The sequence below is a fragment of the Lygodium microphyllum genome, chromosome 16, assembly GCF_053477565.2.
Source record: "Lygodium microphyllum isolate KBCC chromosome 16, Lygodium_microphyllum_v1.1.10, whole genome shotgun sequence".
Lineage (NCBI taxonomy): Eukaryota > Viridiplantae > Streptophyta > Polypodiopsida > Schizaeales > Lygodiaceae > Lygodium > Lygodium microphyllum.
In genome coordinates, this window is record NC_141150.1 from 91,752,002 (window position 1) to 91,769,835 (window position 17,834).

A 17,834-nucleotide genomic window follows, 5' to 3' on the forward strand; every position below is an offset into this window, starting at 1 on the left:
GCTATCGAAGTGCTTGAGAGAGGAAGCAACTCAATCGGGCATTAGAGTAAGCTTACAACACTCGTAGAGAGGGATAGCGCATTGGCTATGTGAGAGGTAGCCATTAGTGCTTGCTTGAAAGGCTTGAACAATAAGCGGTCCATAGGCCTTGGTGGTTGCTCGCCTCTATACTTGTCAAGACGAGCTAAACCACATCATCAAGATGGACATTATTCAGTTGCACATAGCTAGGATATGGTTAACACCTACTGAGGATCTAGGGATGAAGATGGCTTTCTTTCGGAAGCATCTTCTACACATATTTCCCAATGGCTTTGTTATCTACTCAAGATACATAGATCCACACTCGTCTCATGGTATACAATGCACCATTGGATATTTCCCTACATCCTCACACTAGCTATGTCTATCTAGTCATCCTTCTAGTTAGCATGTTCACACCATGGATTACTTGTATATATACTGTATGTTATACCCTACCTTTATTATTAGTAGACTGCTATGGTGGAGAAGAAGGAGGAGAAGAATAAAGATTAGGGTTTTTAGCTTCCTATCTTGTGTATATTCTCTATGTGCTATGTGTCTTGCAAGAGCTCAAACTTCCTCTCTCTCCTGCTATATTTTTCATGGTATTAGAGCAACATGATCTAGGTGAGGAGATGTGAGCTGCAAGAACAAAAGTTTACAAGGAAGCTTGTTATGGAGCACATGTAAAGAGATCTCTCTCATATGATTTCGGATTTGATGAGGCAACTTTGAGAGTTGAGAGTAGTCAAGGAAATATTATAGAACTGGGATTTGGCCACTATTTAGGGTGATGGACTTCCTAGATCAAAGATGTCTTAGGCTTCTCTTGGAGCTACACCACCATAGAGAGCACCTCATATGGATTTAGGAGTAGAGGCAGGGAGGCACACTAGCATACGCTCATAGAGTTCTATAGAGCATTGACTACTCTCTCCACTATAGAGTCCCCACCATGGGACACCACCCTAGACACAGACACTGAGAGATGTAGAGCTTGTCGCCCAGTCCACACCCCACACGAGGCACCATCTATGTTGATACTACACTGTCATTCGAGGACCGTACCTTACCACTTCAACTTCTATATGCTAGATAGACCCATGAGAGATATCTTAGGATGAGAGTGCCTCTTGAGCAATCATCATTTTGTACTCAACTATATAATGTTTATTGTTTATTTTCCACTTAATTAGTCATAGCATTAGATGACAACTATTTTGGGAGTTGGGAAAATTTCTTAACTTTTTAGATGTGACATTTTGGTTGCATAGGTTGATTTGGCATTTTGAAGATGTTAACATAACTCTCTCTCTCTCTCTCTCTCTCTCTCTCTCTCTCTCTCTCTCCCTTTCGAATTGACATTACAAAAAGTAAATAATAACAACATGTAATTTAATTCTTAATCAGTAGGCAACAACATAACTTATTTAAACAAAGTGTGATCACATTATTTCTTTTTGTGTATGCTCTCTCTCCCACTCTCATCTATTATTATTATTCTTCCTTCAAGAAAAAGGAAAAGAGAAAAACTAGTGATAATAATTAACAAATCATTATTTAACACACACACACACACACACACACACACTCTCTCTCTCTCTCTCTCTCTCTCTCTCTCTCAAAAGAAAAACAAGAACAAGTTTTACATGCAAATCTATTCTAAAGAGGAGCTAACAACAAAATAATTCTAGAAGTTTCACACACACACACACGCGCGCGCGCTCTCTCTCTCTCTCTCTCTCTCTCTCTCTCAAAAGAAAAGCAAGAACAAGCATGTAAATCTATTCTAAAAGTGACCTAACAACAAATAATTATAGAACTTTTGTTAAATTTCCAAAAGTAAATGGCCTTTTTAAGCTTCATCTTGCACAGAAGTCATTAGGAGAGACGAAAGAGGAAGCAGAGAGGGTTAATGTCATGCTTCTAGAAATAACAAATAAAGGAAATGGGCAAGACTAGTTTTAACTCTTTAAGAGTATATAGGTATCTAGAAATAAAAGACAAAGGCAACAAGTTGACAACCAAGCAAGACTTGTTAAGTCTTTTAGGGTGTGATGGGTATCTAGAAGGGTTTTAACTCTTCAAGAGTATACATATCTAGAACTTTAGACATAAGCAACCAAGCAATCATGGCAACTCTTTAATAAAAGAGTGCAATAGACACAAGGTAAAAATTAGGGGTGAATCTTAGTCGAGTGACCATTTTTTAGGGGTTCTATGGGTGTTAGGGGCCAGAGAATTTTGGCTTAAAAAAGTTAAACAATAGCATGGTGATAAAGAGATTATGTTTTTGGAATAAAAAACGGTTTTAAAACACTCATAAAAATTATCAGAATATTTCGACCCATTTTCTAAACTCTTGGCCTTCCACCAATAAAACATTTGGGAGCTATTTACAAACAAGGACCTATAAGAAATAATGGGGTCTCTTATTTTTGACCCGGAATGGGTGTCTAGAAAGAGTTTGGTGCTTGACCATTCTGCGTATCCGCAACAACCTTCTACTGGGTCGTGGCCGGCTTACTTGACCATTCACGCAGAGAGACAGAGACAGCCATCGTCATAGCATGGCACCCTGCGACGCTCTTTCGATCCTTCGACCATCGCTTTCCTCCTCGAGACCAGCACGAGGCCCGCCGCGATATTTTCCCTCGTGCAGCCTCCGTATTTGGAAGCGAAGCTCATCCACAGAAGCAGGCGTAAAGGCTTGCATCTCATTCGATAAAGAGAAGATCAACGGAAGTATCGTAAGGGGAATCACACCCAGGGCAGTCATAAAGGCTTGCATGTCATTCCCTAATCAAGACAATCACAGGAAAGACGGTGTGTTATGGAAAGACAGTAGGGTGTGTAGCTTCCAAAATATCGCTCAGGAGTAGGCATAGGGCATAACGAAAGACCTGGCGTAGATTTAACCAAGTGGATATATGCATACCACCTTCTTGGCAGACAATCCAGAAAAGGGAGCGCACTTAGAGAGTAAAGGGAAAGGCATTTAGGGTTTTTGCTCCAACAGGATATTCAACTAGCTCACGGCACTAGGGTTTCTGTGCCAAGAGGAAGTCATCCAAGCTCAGAAGCTTCTGACCTGCCGTACAGAAGCATGGGAAACTGCTGTGGTGCTCCTGGCACAAGAAGGAAAAAAACAATCAGATCAAACCCTTTTGAAGTGAAGGCCTCCCATACAGCAGGGGCTCCTAGACTGACTGTGCTCCGGAATCTGCCAGGCAACATTGTCATCAATGAAGGGGAGAACGTCACAGACAGGTACAGATTGGGCAAAGAGCTGGGGCGGGGTGAGTTTGGCATCACATATCTGTGTACAGATAATGATACACAGGAGCTGTTTGCCTGCAAGTCCATACCCAAACGCAAGCTGCGCACTGCTGTGGATGTAGAAGATGTCCGACGAGAGGTTGTGATAATGCACCATTTGCCATCACTTCCCAACATAGTTAGCCTCAAAGGCGTGTATGAGGATGAGAACGCTGTGCATTTGGTCATGGAGTACTGTGAAGGAGGTGAGCTCTTCGATCGCATTGTGGCTCGTGGACATTATCATGAGAGGGCAGCTGCAAGTGTAACACGCACAATTGTCGGAGTTGTCCAGGTTCTATATAAGACACTGGTATTCAGTTATTATAATAACCTTTTTGTTGCCTGACACAAGCTAAGTCCTTTCTGTCTGAGTTATGATACAGGCATGCCACAAGCATGGGGTGATGCATCGAGATTTGAAGCCTGAAAACTTTCTTTTCGCAAACAAGAAGGAGAGTTCACCCCTTAAGTCAATTGATTTTGGCCTATCTGTCTTTTTCAAGCCTGGTACATTCCTGCAATGACACTGTCAGAAATGAGGGAATAAGAATACAGATATTCAAACATTCATTCAAGTAGGGATAATTATGACTAGCAACTCAGTTCATATATTCTCCCATTGTTGCAGGTGAGAGGTTTTCTGAGATTGTAGGAAGTCCTTATTACATGGCTCCAGAGGTGCTTAAACGGAATTATGGTCCAGAAGTGGATGTGTGGAGTGCAGGAGTCATACTCTACATTTTATTGTGTGGTGTTCCTCCTTTCTGGGCAGGTAAACTTCTTTATTCTTGAAAACTGTGTGAACTTGATGAGGATTGCTGACTTGCTTTTGAATTTCAGAGACAGAGCAAGGAGTTGCTCAGGCAATCTTGCGGGGTAAGCTAGATTTCAGAAGAGATCCATGGCCTAAGGTATCAGAAAAAGCTAAGTCCTTGGTTCGTCAGATGTTGGAACCTGATCCCAGGCAAAGGCTAACAGCTCAACAAGTTCTCGGTAGATCAATCTATCCAGGGCTACATTCAGCACTAAAAGTCAATTCATATATATTACATAGTTACCAAGATATTTTCATGGTTAGAGCTCTTCAAAATGATAGGCTCTTGGACTCAAACCATGAAAATAGTGGGTCCAAGTGCCCTTGGCACCATGGGTAGGACACCTGTGTTCCCATGATATTGTTCATTGTGGATGTGTCTCTGGCCCCTTACATGGTTGCAAGGACAGGTTGCATCGGTTGTGACCCATTCTTAGGATCATAGGGCTTTCCTTAATCTAGAGTGGCTTTTGCTGAAGGATCAACTGCTATGGTGTCTCAGAGTGCTGCACCACTAACCATTGTAAGGTTTATAATTTCCATTGTGCAGATCATCCCTGGTTGCAAAATGCAAAACATGCCTCTGAGGTTCCGCTTGGTGAAGCTCGCTTAAGGTTGAAGCAGTTTTCAGCCATGAATAAGCTCAAGAAGAAGGCTCTAGAAGTATGTTTTCTACCTTATTTTGTGGCACAAAGCTATATTGTAGCCTTTGCAGTTGAGCATTTCAAATGTTGGAGTTTTGTAATAGGTGATTGCAGAGTTTCTGTCTGGAGAGGAAGTTGATGGACTCAAGAATATGTTTCAAATGATGGATACTGATAAGAATGGGACTTTAAGTCTTGAAGAATTCAAGATAGGTCTTCGCAAGCTTGGTTCTCAGCTTGCTGATAATGAAATTCAACAGTTGATGGAGGCTGTAAGTACCTCTTGTGAATTTCTGATGCTCATGAGTTTGGTGTGCTTTTCCCCATTATGACAACGCTCTTTTTACCAATATACCCATTCAGATTGTCAGAAAGCTTGCTTAATGCAGTTGGAATTCTCTGTGTTGTTCTGCCTTCCACATTTAAGGTTGTAGTTGCTAAGGTTCATACTTCCATTGATAGGTACATTGAATCTTACCAGGATGCAGATTTTCCCATTAGTCCTCGGAGGAACCTCAGGTCACTAATGCACATTTTGGGCCTATGCCTGCCATAGTGTTTTATCATCACCACACTTCCCTGTCGCAAGAATGCTGCTGGATTAGGTGGCATGGCAAACTGCATTTGATCATGAGGAACACCTGAGCTAATGATTTTACATTTGGCGCATGTATTGGGGAAAGAGGAAAAAGCCAAAGCCAAACAGAAACATTTCTCAAAGCCCTTAGTCTATTGTCAATCTATCTATTACAGATAGAATCTTTTTAAGAAGCTGAACAAGAGACTGAACATGATCCGAAGGGTTTCAGTACATTCACTGTTACCTGATCAATAGTATTACATAAAATCTTTTTCTGGATGGAAGTGAGGCAACAGTCAGGGAGAAGTCATCTCACTGAACGACAGCTGTAAAAGGACAACCTCATGTAGCTCAAGAATAACAAGCTGAGATTAGGTTAGGGTGAAAGAGGTTGTGCCAGACAGGGTCAATAGAAGGCTTGGAGGGCAGATAGGGCATCGTGCAGGGTGGTTAGAGCTACACGGACTACCAGTATAAAGCCACAACACCAGCAGCAGTAATTAGAGCTACATTGACAATCATGTTTATGAGATGCATCCCATGCAAGGGGTATCCCAAATGTCTAACAAGCTTGTGCATTTTGTAGTGGAAGCAATTGAGGCTATATTGATCTTCAATGCTGCTGCCACGATAAAAATTTGAGGTCTGTCTTGAGTTCACAGACATCTTGCTTTACACTCTGAGTCTTAAACAAGGGACATGTTTGAGCTGCAGCTGTGGAAAAACAACATTGGCATTTCTTCTCAGCTTGTTATCAAATAGAACACTAGCAACAGCACATTCCATTGTTCAGCAAGCTGATCCTGCATCATTTGCAGGGTTCCATTGAACCTATGAAATTTCGCATTGTTAGCTAGCTTCACCTGCAAGCAGGAATCCAAGAAGAGAATGTATAGCAGTAAGCATTTCTAGAGTTCAAGACTGCCCAGTGTCCGATGAGTGGCTCCAGTAATGTTTCCTAATAACAAGCATTCAAGAGGGAGAAGAGGCCTAGGAGGATTTTGTTCCAGTCCTGCACCTTATTACAGACGGGAAGGCAAGTAGTGTTCTGATAAATTAGGTTTAGCATTTGCAGGACAGGCTATAAAAAGGTGACTTATCAATTCTGGAGTTCAATGGTCATGTAGGAACCATCCTCTTCCTTTCCCTATGGATAGGCCTTTCTCATTAGTCCAGACCACTTTATGGAGGGCTACGAAAATCAAGCTAGATCTATATTGGTATTTGGTTACCACAAATGATGACGGTTTATATCAATCAAGATCCCACTCAGCATCATTCCAGGACACTCAGTATTTTTCCACAATTGCTACCTGCGGAGCTGATCTCTGTTTTGGCTTCAGTAGATGTCATACGTGTTGTTTATGCATTTTAGCTAGAGCTTCCAGTGCTACTGAACTTTTCCTAAGAAAGACAAATCATCAAACATGAAAGAGAACCAAATCAAGCCCAACTCTGCCTGAATTGTGGTCCTGAATTTGGAGAGTCCCCATTTCAGCTCTAGCTTATTTTGGGACCAAGTTACTGCATTTGTTTGGTTGTGGCTGCCCACCAATGTGAATTGGACCAGACTCACAAGGATTATCTAGTCTGTGAACTTCTTCCATCTACCTGGCAAGGAGATATGATATTTGGGTTTTTATTGTTGGATAAGCCTACTCCAATCCTCCTGTGGGTAATGTATACTTCTTAGAATCCACTTAGCAACAACTCTGTCTGCCAGCTCTCCAAGACAAGGCCCCTCAAGTGTTTGGGTTTTCTCCTTGGAAACTGTCACCATGCTCCGTGCCTCATTATCCTTTGTCCACAGGAGGTTTGTGCATGACTAGTTGAGATCTTTAATTTAACATTTGGCCAGTTTCCAGGAAGCAGATATGAAAGGCTGAGCTAGAGGAAATACTTCATAACAAAGTGCCGTCCAGCTAGGGAACTCAAATATCCCATTTCACCTCTCAAATTTCTTTTTTTGTCAAATTTTCATCACCCACCTCCACCTTTGTACTTTCATAACATAAAGCCCACCTCAACCATTGTGCTTCCATGACATTAAAGGCCATTCGGTATGCCCAATAACTTGAAGGCTTTGCCTTACTGATTTCCTCACATCCTTGCTACAAGCAACAAGCGGTCCATGAGGAAAGCTTTAGTGGCTATACGTTTGGAGTAAATGTCTCGAGGATGTGAAATTTTTGGATACTTTGCTCTTGCTAGTAACATTTGATTAATTTAATACTCAAATATGCAATGTTGTAAGGCACATGTGATGCACATGGCAGTTATTTCATGGGACCCTGAGAAAGTTAACGGTGTCAAAGGCAAAATTGTTGCAAGTTATGTTAGCTGGGTTTTGGATGTCAATTAGTATTAGTTTGGCCCAAGTATAATTAATTGGCCAATAAATGTCAGTGGTGGTGACACTAGGAAGTAGGTGTTAGAAGTGGAGCAGCGGTGGAAGCATAAACATGTGTTGAAATAAACTGCTGAAACACAAGACAAAAAGAGAAAAGAAAAGAACACGATACAGATGAGAACTCAGATGTATGCACGGGAAATGGAATCCATATATCTGAACACGAGACAGTCGCATACAACAGTGAGTCACTGGGTGCGTGGGCACTGGCACTGGCTCCTCTCTCCACAGAGTCTGCAGATGGTGAAATGAAGTGACTGACTGAGGAGGAGCCACTGAGTATAAATAGGCTGAAAAAGTGGGGAGCAATAATGCTGGTCGGACAGCATTAATGCTGGCCGACTGGTGCATAAAATGCTCCACTGGCATAAAATGCCACACCAGAAAAATACCTAAAATACCTAATAAAAATGCCCAGCTCAGATCAAGCTCAGACTCACACATGAGCTGACAAATACTCTGCTGACACCCTCTCTCAGATCATGGGTGATATGATACAATACAATAGTACAATGAAAAGGGATCAGAAACTATACAACATAGAACCACCAAGTAGAACCATGGATACCCAAGCAGTGGGTGATCAAGCCACCACCAAGGTGCCTCGGAGAGAACCTGATGTCGATGTCGATCGTACCAAACACCTAAAAATAGAGAAGATCATAGCATGTCTCTGTGTCCATCACCAATGTCTCGCAGTAGCATACAAGACCAGCCTGTCAAAAATGCCTCTGAACATATGTGACCATGGAGTCCCCGCCTTTGGCCAGACCGCCAAAGTATCCCCTCATGTGAGCTCCAGACGAAAGCCTCCCGCTCTCTGTCAAATAACCAGCTCAGCATGAACCTGGATGTCAATCCCAGCTCCAGGATTTGATTCCGCCAGACTGAAGTCGATGCGTCAGGGACGTCCCTCTCTGGAACCTGTGCACCTGTATAAAAATATAGATGAGGCGCGGCTGCCCCATCTGAACACCCGCTCACACTCCCTCTCTGGCACAAGAGAGCCGTGAGGGATGACCTCATCACCACCACTAGAAAGTAGCCGAGGAAGGGGCCACAAAGCCCTTCCCGCGATCCGAAGAAGAGGATCCCTTCCGCGCCTTGGACTTCACCTTGGTCGGAAGATCTGAGTCGGAGTCTGATGAAGAAGAGGACTCATCGGTAGAGTCAACATCCCGCTTCGTCTTCTGCTCCTTCTTCCTGGAAGCCGCTAACTTCTTGCAGTCCTTCCGCAAATGTCCCTTCTTGCCACAGTGGTAACACTGGGCCTTCGACTTCTTCTTCCCGTCACCCCTCTCTGAAGCTACATAAGCCTCACCTCCATAATGTGCCAAAAGCCGCCCCTGTAATCTCAAGGATGCATCATGGTTGTCCTCATCAAAGTCTTCAGGAAGAGGAAAAGGACGGAGAGGTCGAGCAATAGCTCCACAGACAATGTACCATAGCCGCGTCTGCACAAACCAAGCTTTCATGACAACACTCCATGTGAGATAATTAGGTCCATGTAACTTATCATCAGTGGAAGTGCACGGAGGAGCCATATGGAGAGGATAAGAAGAGAAGTAGAGAAGAGATGGAATTTAGAGAGGAAACACAGCCAAAACACAAGCACAGACTACAGAAAATGAGAGTTCACATGCAAGATAACCCAAAATCTGATTAATAGAAGACAAAATCTGCTGCAGAAAGTCAAAAAATCAGTCAAAAACTGCCAAAAACAGCAAAAACGGCCTGAAGGAACAGTCACCCAGTCACGAGAGATGCTGAATCAGCAAAATGCAGACTGTAAACTGCAGAAAAACAGGTAGAAAGCTGTCGCCAGCAGTTGCAGATGAAAAACGCAGGCAGCAGAGGGTGCGTAGTCAGCAGAGGGTGCGGAGGCAGCAGGCGATGGCAAAACTGCAAAAAACGCAGGCTGAAAACAGCCCTAGAACAGGTCGCCTGGCTGCGACAGCAGTCGTCTGATCAGCAGGGGTAAAAACAGTCCTGAAATCAGCAAGAAAACACAGCAGAAACACAAATCCTGAAAACTGATACCATGTCAGAAGTGGAGCAGCGGTGGAAGCATAAACATGTGTTGAAATAAACTGCTGAAACACAAGACAAAAAGAGAAAAGAAAAGAACACGATACAGATGAGAACTCAGATGTATGCACGGGAAATGGAATCCATATATCTGAACACGAGACAGTCGCATACAACAGTGAGTCACTGGGTGCGTGGGCACTGGCACTGGCTCCTCTCTCCACAGAGTCTGCAGATGGTGAAATGAAGTGACTGACTGAGGAGGAGCCACTGAGTATAAATAGGCTGAAAAAGTGGGGAGCAATAATGCTGGTCGGACAGCATTAATGCTGGCCGACTGGTGCATAAAATGCTCCACTGGCATAAAATGCCACACCAGAAAAATACCTAAAATACCTAATAAAAATGCCCAGCTCAGATCAAGCTCAGACTCACACATGAGCTGACAAATACTCTGCTGACAGTAGGCACTAAGTAATTAGTTTGTGTCGGTCCAAGGGTCAATTAAGGCAAGGGACTGCTTGGGGTTGCAAATGGTGTAGCTAACTAAATTATGGATGGGAACATCTAATTTTGGGTAGGCATATTAGTCAACTGTAGGCAATCTTGACTTTATAGTATAATGAAAAAAGACAACAGGTTATAAACGTTAAACACGCCAATTTCAGGGTTCCACAAAGTGCTTTCATCGCTTTCGGCTAAGCAACAGACCCAATGCGATTAACAAATAATTCTATTGATCTATAAACCAGGTTTCATTTTGGACCGGGTCGAAGGAAATTCCTAATAAATAGTCAATGTCAAAACCATATGAGACTTTGCCGTGAGCGGATTGTATCCATTGTGCAAAAACTGGCTCCATAAGAATCTGTTTTTCTAGAGGTCAGAAGGGCTGAAATCAATTTTCAGAATTAATTAATTTTGATCAATTTGTCATCTCTATGAGCTACTGCTAGAGTTTGGCGGAGACATAGGAGCTCTGGTAGTTTAGGTGCATTTTCTTCAATTGTCAGTGTCAGAAGGGTTGAATTTAATTTTTAGAATTAATGAATTTTGATCAGTCTGTCATCTTTGTGAGCTATTGCCAAAGTTTGGCGAAGACATAGGAGCTTTGGTAGTTTAGGTGCATTTTCTTCAATTGTCAGCTTCTTGTGTGTATTCCTAGGTTAATTTCTGGTTTCCATAGTTTGCTTATACCTGTCAAACATTGCCATTGCCATTTGGGATTTTTCTGGGGTGTCCCTATTTTTTTGGGTATTTTTCAAAGAGTGACCAGCATTTATTGCCGGTAGGCCAGCATTTATGGCCCCTGTAGGTGCAGGTTGATAAGTTTTTTGGTCTTCTGGTTACTTATAGCCACACCCTCCCACTTGGTAGACACACACATACTCTTTAGTCTCGAGTTTTCCATTTGTAGGTGTATACTCTGACACTCCTCATTTGGTGTTGCCATCGTCATCAATGTGATTTGGTGCCCTCACTAACACTTTGGGCTGCATGCATGAATTGATCAGTCCATCTTCATTGTATCATCATTCTTCTTCAATTAGTGTAGTATTCTTCCTTTATCTTCTGCTTCCTCTCTCTCTCTCTCTCTCTCTCTCTCTCTCTCCTACTCTTTGTGTTCATGTTTCTCTTTCGTTGCGCACTCATAATCAGAGCAGGCAGCAGACATTTTTAGGGGTTTTTCCACGTGGAAACTCTGAAATTTCTCTCTCCTCAACATTCTCTCACCTTCTCTAGTCCATTCTCTAAGTATCTTAGCATTTTTCAGCCATTTGAAGAGTTTCTCAATAGATTTGGTGGATAGCAATGATATCTTTGTTGTGAACCCTAGTTCTTAGCAAAAATTAGGGTTTACCAGCCACCTTGGGACACGTGCCAATAGATCGCATTGTCTACTGAAATAAATGGTTGGAATTCAAGGAATTGCCAAGGAATTTAGATGCCAGCCCATCCCATTTGATTTGGGGCAGCATTTGGCCAATCAAGGGTCCAACTTATACAAGTTCGGGGTGAAGATCAAGTGGCAAATTACCTAGAAGACTTATTGTTTGATTGTGATAGCAAGGGGCTTTTGGATGAGCAAAGGAGATTTAGAAATCTTAGTTGTACTCCATCCAATGGCAATACAAGTTAAAGAAGTACCGCAAGAGACACCAGTTTTGGGATTAACTGAAACTAGCCTTCCTTCTTAGAATGAGTGGTGATAACCTGATTTCAGAGTTAATTACAGCAATAAATAAATGCACATAAAATGAAATACACACTTTACCATAACATTCTTGGATAGTAGACTCCTTGTTGGCCCCAAAACTGGCGCCCCTTGCGGTATTTCTTTAGCTTTCATTCAATTGGAAGGAGTACAACTTGAGATTTTTTAATCTCCTCTTGCTAACCAATTGCTCTTGCTGTCATAAATGACTTAGCAAGCCTTTTGGGTCATTTGCCCCTTGATTCACCTACGACTTCTTCTCCAATTTGACCCTTGGCTGGTCAAATGCTGCCCCAAATCAATTTGGGATGGGCTGACTCTTGAAATCCCTTGATAATCTTCAATTATCAGCTGCTGATTTCAGTCCCTTGAGCCTTCAATCTTTGGCACGGATCCCAAGGTGACTGCTAAACCCTAATTTCTGCTGTAAATTAGGGTTTATTGCAGAAATTACAGATCAGCCCACAAAAAATGGTTGAGATCTTCTCTGAATGGCTAAGAATTGCTGAGAATGGTTGAGCATAGGCTGAAGGAGACGAGAGAATGCTGTAGAGAGACAAAAGTCTGAGATTTGTCGCGAAGAAAACTGATTAAAATCAGTTGCTGCTCTGCTGTACTAGCCCCAAACGGATGCACCTACAACAATAGGAGCATCAGAGACTGTGATCTTCAGGAGAAAGTGCATCAGAAGCAATTGCCAGCTTCCCAAGGTCAAGAATATGCAAGCTCCATCTCCAAAATGGTCTCCAATGGCTGGGAAATGGCCCCAAAAGCTGGCAGTAACAATCCAACATCTCTTTCCAACAGCTCCAAAATGAAAACAATGAGATTTCCCTCTCCCTTCAGCCCTATTTAGCCTTTCTCCCACTTGCATGGGAAAGTTTTGCCAAGTGGCAGCTTTCTTAATCTATTTTCAGCTATTTCCAATCGTTTAATTAATTTTCAGAATTAATTAATTCTGAAAATTAATTTAGCTCTTAATCCATGCCCAAAAATTTGACCTTGCCTATCCAAAAATTAATTGGCTAGGGCATTTGCAACCCAAAGTGGTCCCATGCATTAATTGACCCTTGGACATGCATTAATCCATTAATTAATGCCTAGTCCCTAGTGTCACCACTGACACTTAATAGCCAATTAATGGTTCGAGGGGCAAATTGACACCAAAATTCACCTAGAATCTAACAAGTGTAACTTGTTACAACTTTTGCCTTTGACACCTATCTTTTTCACAAGGTCCTTCGGCCTTCAACTGTGAAAAAGTAGCTTGCACCCCTCATGTGCAATACATGTGCATCTTTTAATTGCACATTTGATTAATCTTTTAATCAAATGTCAATTAAGCATAAGCAAAGCATCAAATTTTCACATCCTTGTAACATTAACAGTGTGTCCAATGTCCAAGAATGTTATGGTAAAGTGTGCATTTCAATTTATGTTAATTTGTTAATGTTATAATTAAGTACTTGATCATGTTTTACCACCCTCTTCGAGAAAGAAGGTTTGTTCATGGTTTCATTGCCGGGATAACACTCAATCCTTTGACGTGGTGGAAGGCACTTGATTGTAGGCCAAAAGCTTTGTGCTAGTGCTGATTTTGTGCTCAACTAAGAAATTAAAGCAAGATGTCTTTGTACAACGAGATGGAATCAAGCAGTGATGATGCCTCTCAATATGGACATTCACATGGGGGAGAAGGAAATTCAATGCTTGATCTTGGACAAGGCTGACATAATGGACAACAAGCTAAAAGTATCGTTGTTGGTCAAGATGCAGGGTCTTCGATGCTGATGTGACTAGCAAGGAGAAGAGGAATTTGATGACCATATCAACAATTGTATGAGAGCAACAACAAATCTCTTTACTGAATTGACAAAGGATCTCTAGTTTGTTCAATTTTTGAATGCTTCTACGAAGGATAGCAAGGGCAAGGAGAAGAAGAAGATGTCATTTTCTACACCTTTAGGACAGTAAGGTGCACTGAAGATAGTGCCAAAGCCTTCACTTGAAGCTCCCAAAGAAGCTAACAAAGAAATATAGTTGGTACTTATGGGGCAAGTAATGCAAATGCAAGGCCATCATGGAAGTGCTTGTCACAGGGATGTGAAATTTTAAGATGCTTTAATGTTGCTGATAAGATTTGATTAAGTTATTAATCGTATGTGAAAGGTTGTTTAGCATGTGTGATACACATGGCAGTTATTTCACGGCAACAGGCCAAGGACCCTAAGGATGTAGTGCGTGTTTGGGGGTCAGTTGGTGTTAGTTTTAACCCTAGTATAGTTGTTTGGTCAATAAGTGTCGATGGTGATACTAGAGACCGATATTAATTAATTAACTAATGCTAGTCTTAAGGTTTATCAAAGGGTGGGGACCACTCTAGGTTGCAAATGGCCTAGCCAATTTAATTATGGATGGGCATATTCAATTTTGGGCAAGGTTAGTAGGGTTGAAATTAATTTTTAGGATAATGTAATTCTAAAAATTAATTGAATGGTTGGATAATGCTGAAAAATGGGTTTGGAAGGTTGCCACTTGGCAAAAACGCCCATGCAAACTGAGAAAACGTTTTTGGGGGGCTAGGTCTCGGCCATTCGATTAGTTTACAGTCTGAGAGAGAGAGAGAGAGAGAGAGCTACTGGTTCATTTCTTAATTAGAGAACAACAATTTGTTGTAAAAGACATTTGGGGGCCTCAACAACAAGTAGGGGACAACAAAGAGATAACTTCCGAAGGCTGGCAATAGCATTGATGATCAGGTGACAACATTTTGGAGATGCCCTCGCAGTAGGTGATTACATTAAATGCAGGTAGGAGTAGGCAATTGGTAAATTTTAGGGTTTTCTTATGAAGAAAATCAGAATTCTCTCTCATCTTGGCTCTCTCAACTTTTTCATTAATTTCTCAGAAGATCTCAACATTTCTTAGCCATTTGGAGCAGACCTCAATCATATTTGGTGGACAGCAAAAGGATTTCTGTTGTAAACCCCAAATTTTCGAAGAAATTAGGGCTTGATAGTGGCCTCGGGACCCGTGCCAATAGGAGAAGGCATATGACACTGAATTCAGCACTTGAAATTTGTGTAATTGTCAAGGAACTCAAATGCTAGCCTATTCATGGAAAATTGGAGCAACATTTGGCTCGTTTGTAGTTCTAATTTTGCAAGTCTTGGGAAAAAAATATCAAGGGGCAAATTGCCTAAATTGCTTGTTGATTGTTATTACAACAAGGGGCTTTTGAAATAGCAAAGGAGATTGTGGAATCTCAGCTTCTACTCATTCCATTATCAATCGAAGTTAAATAAATATCGAAAGGGGTGCTAGTTTTGGGGCCAATAAGGTGTCCAATGTCCAAGATTATTAAGGTAAATAGTGCATTTCAATATATGTTTATTTGTTGATTGCTGTAATTAAGTGCTTCATTAGAGAATTACCACCCTCTCAAAGAAGGAAGCGAGGTTTCATTGTTTCATTGTTCCCTTGACTTGGTGGGCCCGAGATACCTGATTGAAGGTCAGAAGATTTGCTTTAGTGCTGAAATTGTATATGGCTGAGCACTGTAGCAGGATGTCTTTAGATAGTGCTGGGACACCACTCAATCCCTTGACTTGGTGGGCCTGAGATACTTGATTGAAGGTCAGAAGATTTGCTTTAGTGCTGAAATTGTATTTAGGTGAGCATTACAGCAAGAATGTCTTCAGATAGTGAGACGGGACCAAAAGCAGGGATGATGCCTCTTAAATCTGAAAATTCACGAAGTGTTGGGAAAAATGCAATGCTTGATCTTGGACAAGACACATAGCATGGGCAACAAGTTGAGAATGTTGGTTTTGACCAACATGTGGGTCCTTCTAGGTGTTTTGAAGCTGATGATCAGCAAGAGAAAGAGGAAATTGATGACCAGTTTAAAGATCAGCCGAGGACAGTAGCTGGAATGTTTATGCAATTGGTAAACAATCCTTAGTTCGTGCACTTTTTGAACCCCTTAAAGCAAGGCAACAGAGGTAACAAGAGGAAATTGTCTTCAAGAACTTTAGGACATCAAGATGCACCGAAGGAAGAGCCAATATAGCAGCATGATGTTCTAAATGTGAGTAGTGAGCATAAGCAAATGATACCAATCGGGCAATTGATACATATGCAAGGCCAGCTTGGAAGTGTCAATCCAATGTTTTTTGAATAACAGGATATGCATGTAATTGTGGGGCAGCTAGGTTACTTTGGTGGTGGCACTAGTTTCCATGCTTTGGTGGATCAGGGACCACATACCAGGATGTATGACACAACTCCTTATCATATGGAGCAACCAATGCATAATGTGTAAGGCCCAATGTACCCGAGTATGGCTGCTAATATGCATAACCCCATGTATAATAATGTTGGCATGATGTTTGGGCACAAAGTGGCAAGATTGGCAATGCATATATGCAGCTCACTATGTTTGGACTCATTGTATTAATACTGGTCATGTAAATGTTCCATACAGTATTGTTCATGAGAAAAAATGCTACTAGTAATGTATACAATGTATGAAAAAAATGTATCTTGGTATGATTGGTAGTATGCAAATTCCTATGCATAGTCACATTGCAATGGTCCAAAGTATGCCAACAAGAATGTTTCCTTATGTATCTGATGCTCCTGGCATGTTAGGTACACATGAGGGGCTAGTCAACAAGATGCAATGTTGCATATTTGTTAAGTTGGAATTGCAACAATGTGAAAGTATAAAGTATCACAATGCTTAAGGGGAAAAAATGCCTACAACCTAGTGGAGGTTTCAAGGCAAGTAAAGTTAGAGGTAAAGTTTCCATGTGCTTCTTGGTGAAGCTTTAACATTGTTTTACTAATAGATGCAAAGTGGATGGAAGAGGATGACTTGGCAGGCCATTCTCAGTTATTGCAGCTTTACCTAGATACCTTTTACTTAGAGCCGACTTCAGTTTAGACTTAGTAAGGTTCAGTAGAGCATGGATCTAGAGTATTACTTGATGCTCAAGGGAGAGGTAGCACTCTACTCCTCCAGTTATAAATAGCTGCCGTATATAGTGGATCTTGAATGTATTCAGCCTACATCCAAGGTATTGTGTTGACAATGTTTGCCGTGGGGTCACTACTCAGTATACTAGTCACTGTGAGATATATGCGAATGAGTATGGTTATTACCATGGCTCTGAAACTATACTTTTGCATCAATTTGGGATCAAATCATGATTAGTTGGGCATGAGTTTTTACCTCAGTTTTAAGATTAAGTTTTGATTAGTTTCAGTGCAGTTGTTGATCAGTTTGAGAACCGTTTGTCAAGATTGTGGGAGAGAAGGAAGGAGTCTTACTTGTAGCTTTCTTACTTGCACAATGGGGGAATACACACAAAGGTGGAGGCTGAAAACTGTTTTTCTCTTCTTAGTTGTGTAAGCCAAAAAGAACTCTTATCCAAAGAAATAGAAGAACCGTATATATGGGTCTCAAACCAAACTCAACTAACTAAGGTGGCATGCTAACTGAGCCACGAACTAGAGTAGATAAGGATAGCTATCATGTAGCTATTATTCATGGGCGGTGTACCAACCGCATTTGCAACTAACACGTCGGTGACATAAATGCACAACGGTCACCCTGGCATATCACGAGTGGAGCTCGATATCTCAACACTCCCTCTCGAGCTCAATCCCAATTCCTGCACACCAAGCAAGTCTCTGAACTTGCGCAGCTTCTTTGCGCCCAATGCCTTCGTAAATATGTCAACTACCTGATCCTCTGTACTGACATAAACTAGATCAATAAGACCTAGTAAAAC

At 41.6% G+C, this 17,834-nt stretch overlaps 1 protein-coding gene across 2 annotated transcripts in view; it reads left to right on the plus strand.

Moving 5' to 3' along the window:
* The first annotated feature begins 2,469 nt into the window (after positions 1–2,469).
* LOC148023114 (calcium-dependent protein kinase 8-like) overlaps positions 2,470–17,834 on the plus strand; it is a 44,863-nt gene continuing 29,498 nt past the window's right edge. Inside the window, exons 1-7 of one of the 2 annotated variants that reach the window (XM_087696112.1) lie at positions 2,470–3,637; positions 3,729–3,852; positions 3,974–4,117; positions 4,186–4,338; positions 4,710–4,822; positions 4,908–5,075; positions 5,285–7,685. In XM_087696112.1, the coding sequence (XP_087552238.1) occupies positions 3,131–3,637; positions 3,729–3,852; positions 3,974–4,117; positions 4,186–4,338; positions 4,710–4,822; positions 4,908–5,075; positions 5,285–5,359 (1,284 nt within the window). In that variant the 5' untranslated portion in view covers positions 2,470–3,130 and the 3' untranslated portion in view covers positions 5,360–7,685. Of the gene's footprint in view, positions 3,638–3,728; positions 3,853–3,973; positions 4,118–4,185; positions 4,339–4,709; positions 4,823–4,907; positions 5,076–5,284; positions 7,686–17,834 lie in introns of those variants that run through there. The other variant, XM_087696111.1, reaches the window with a different exon arrangement.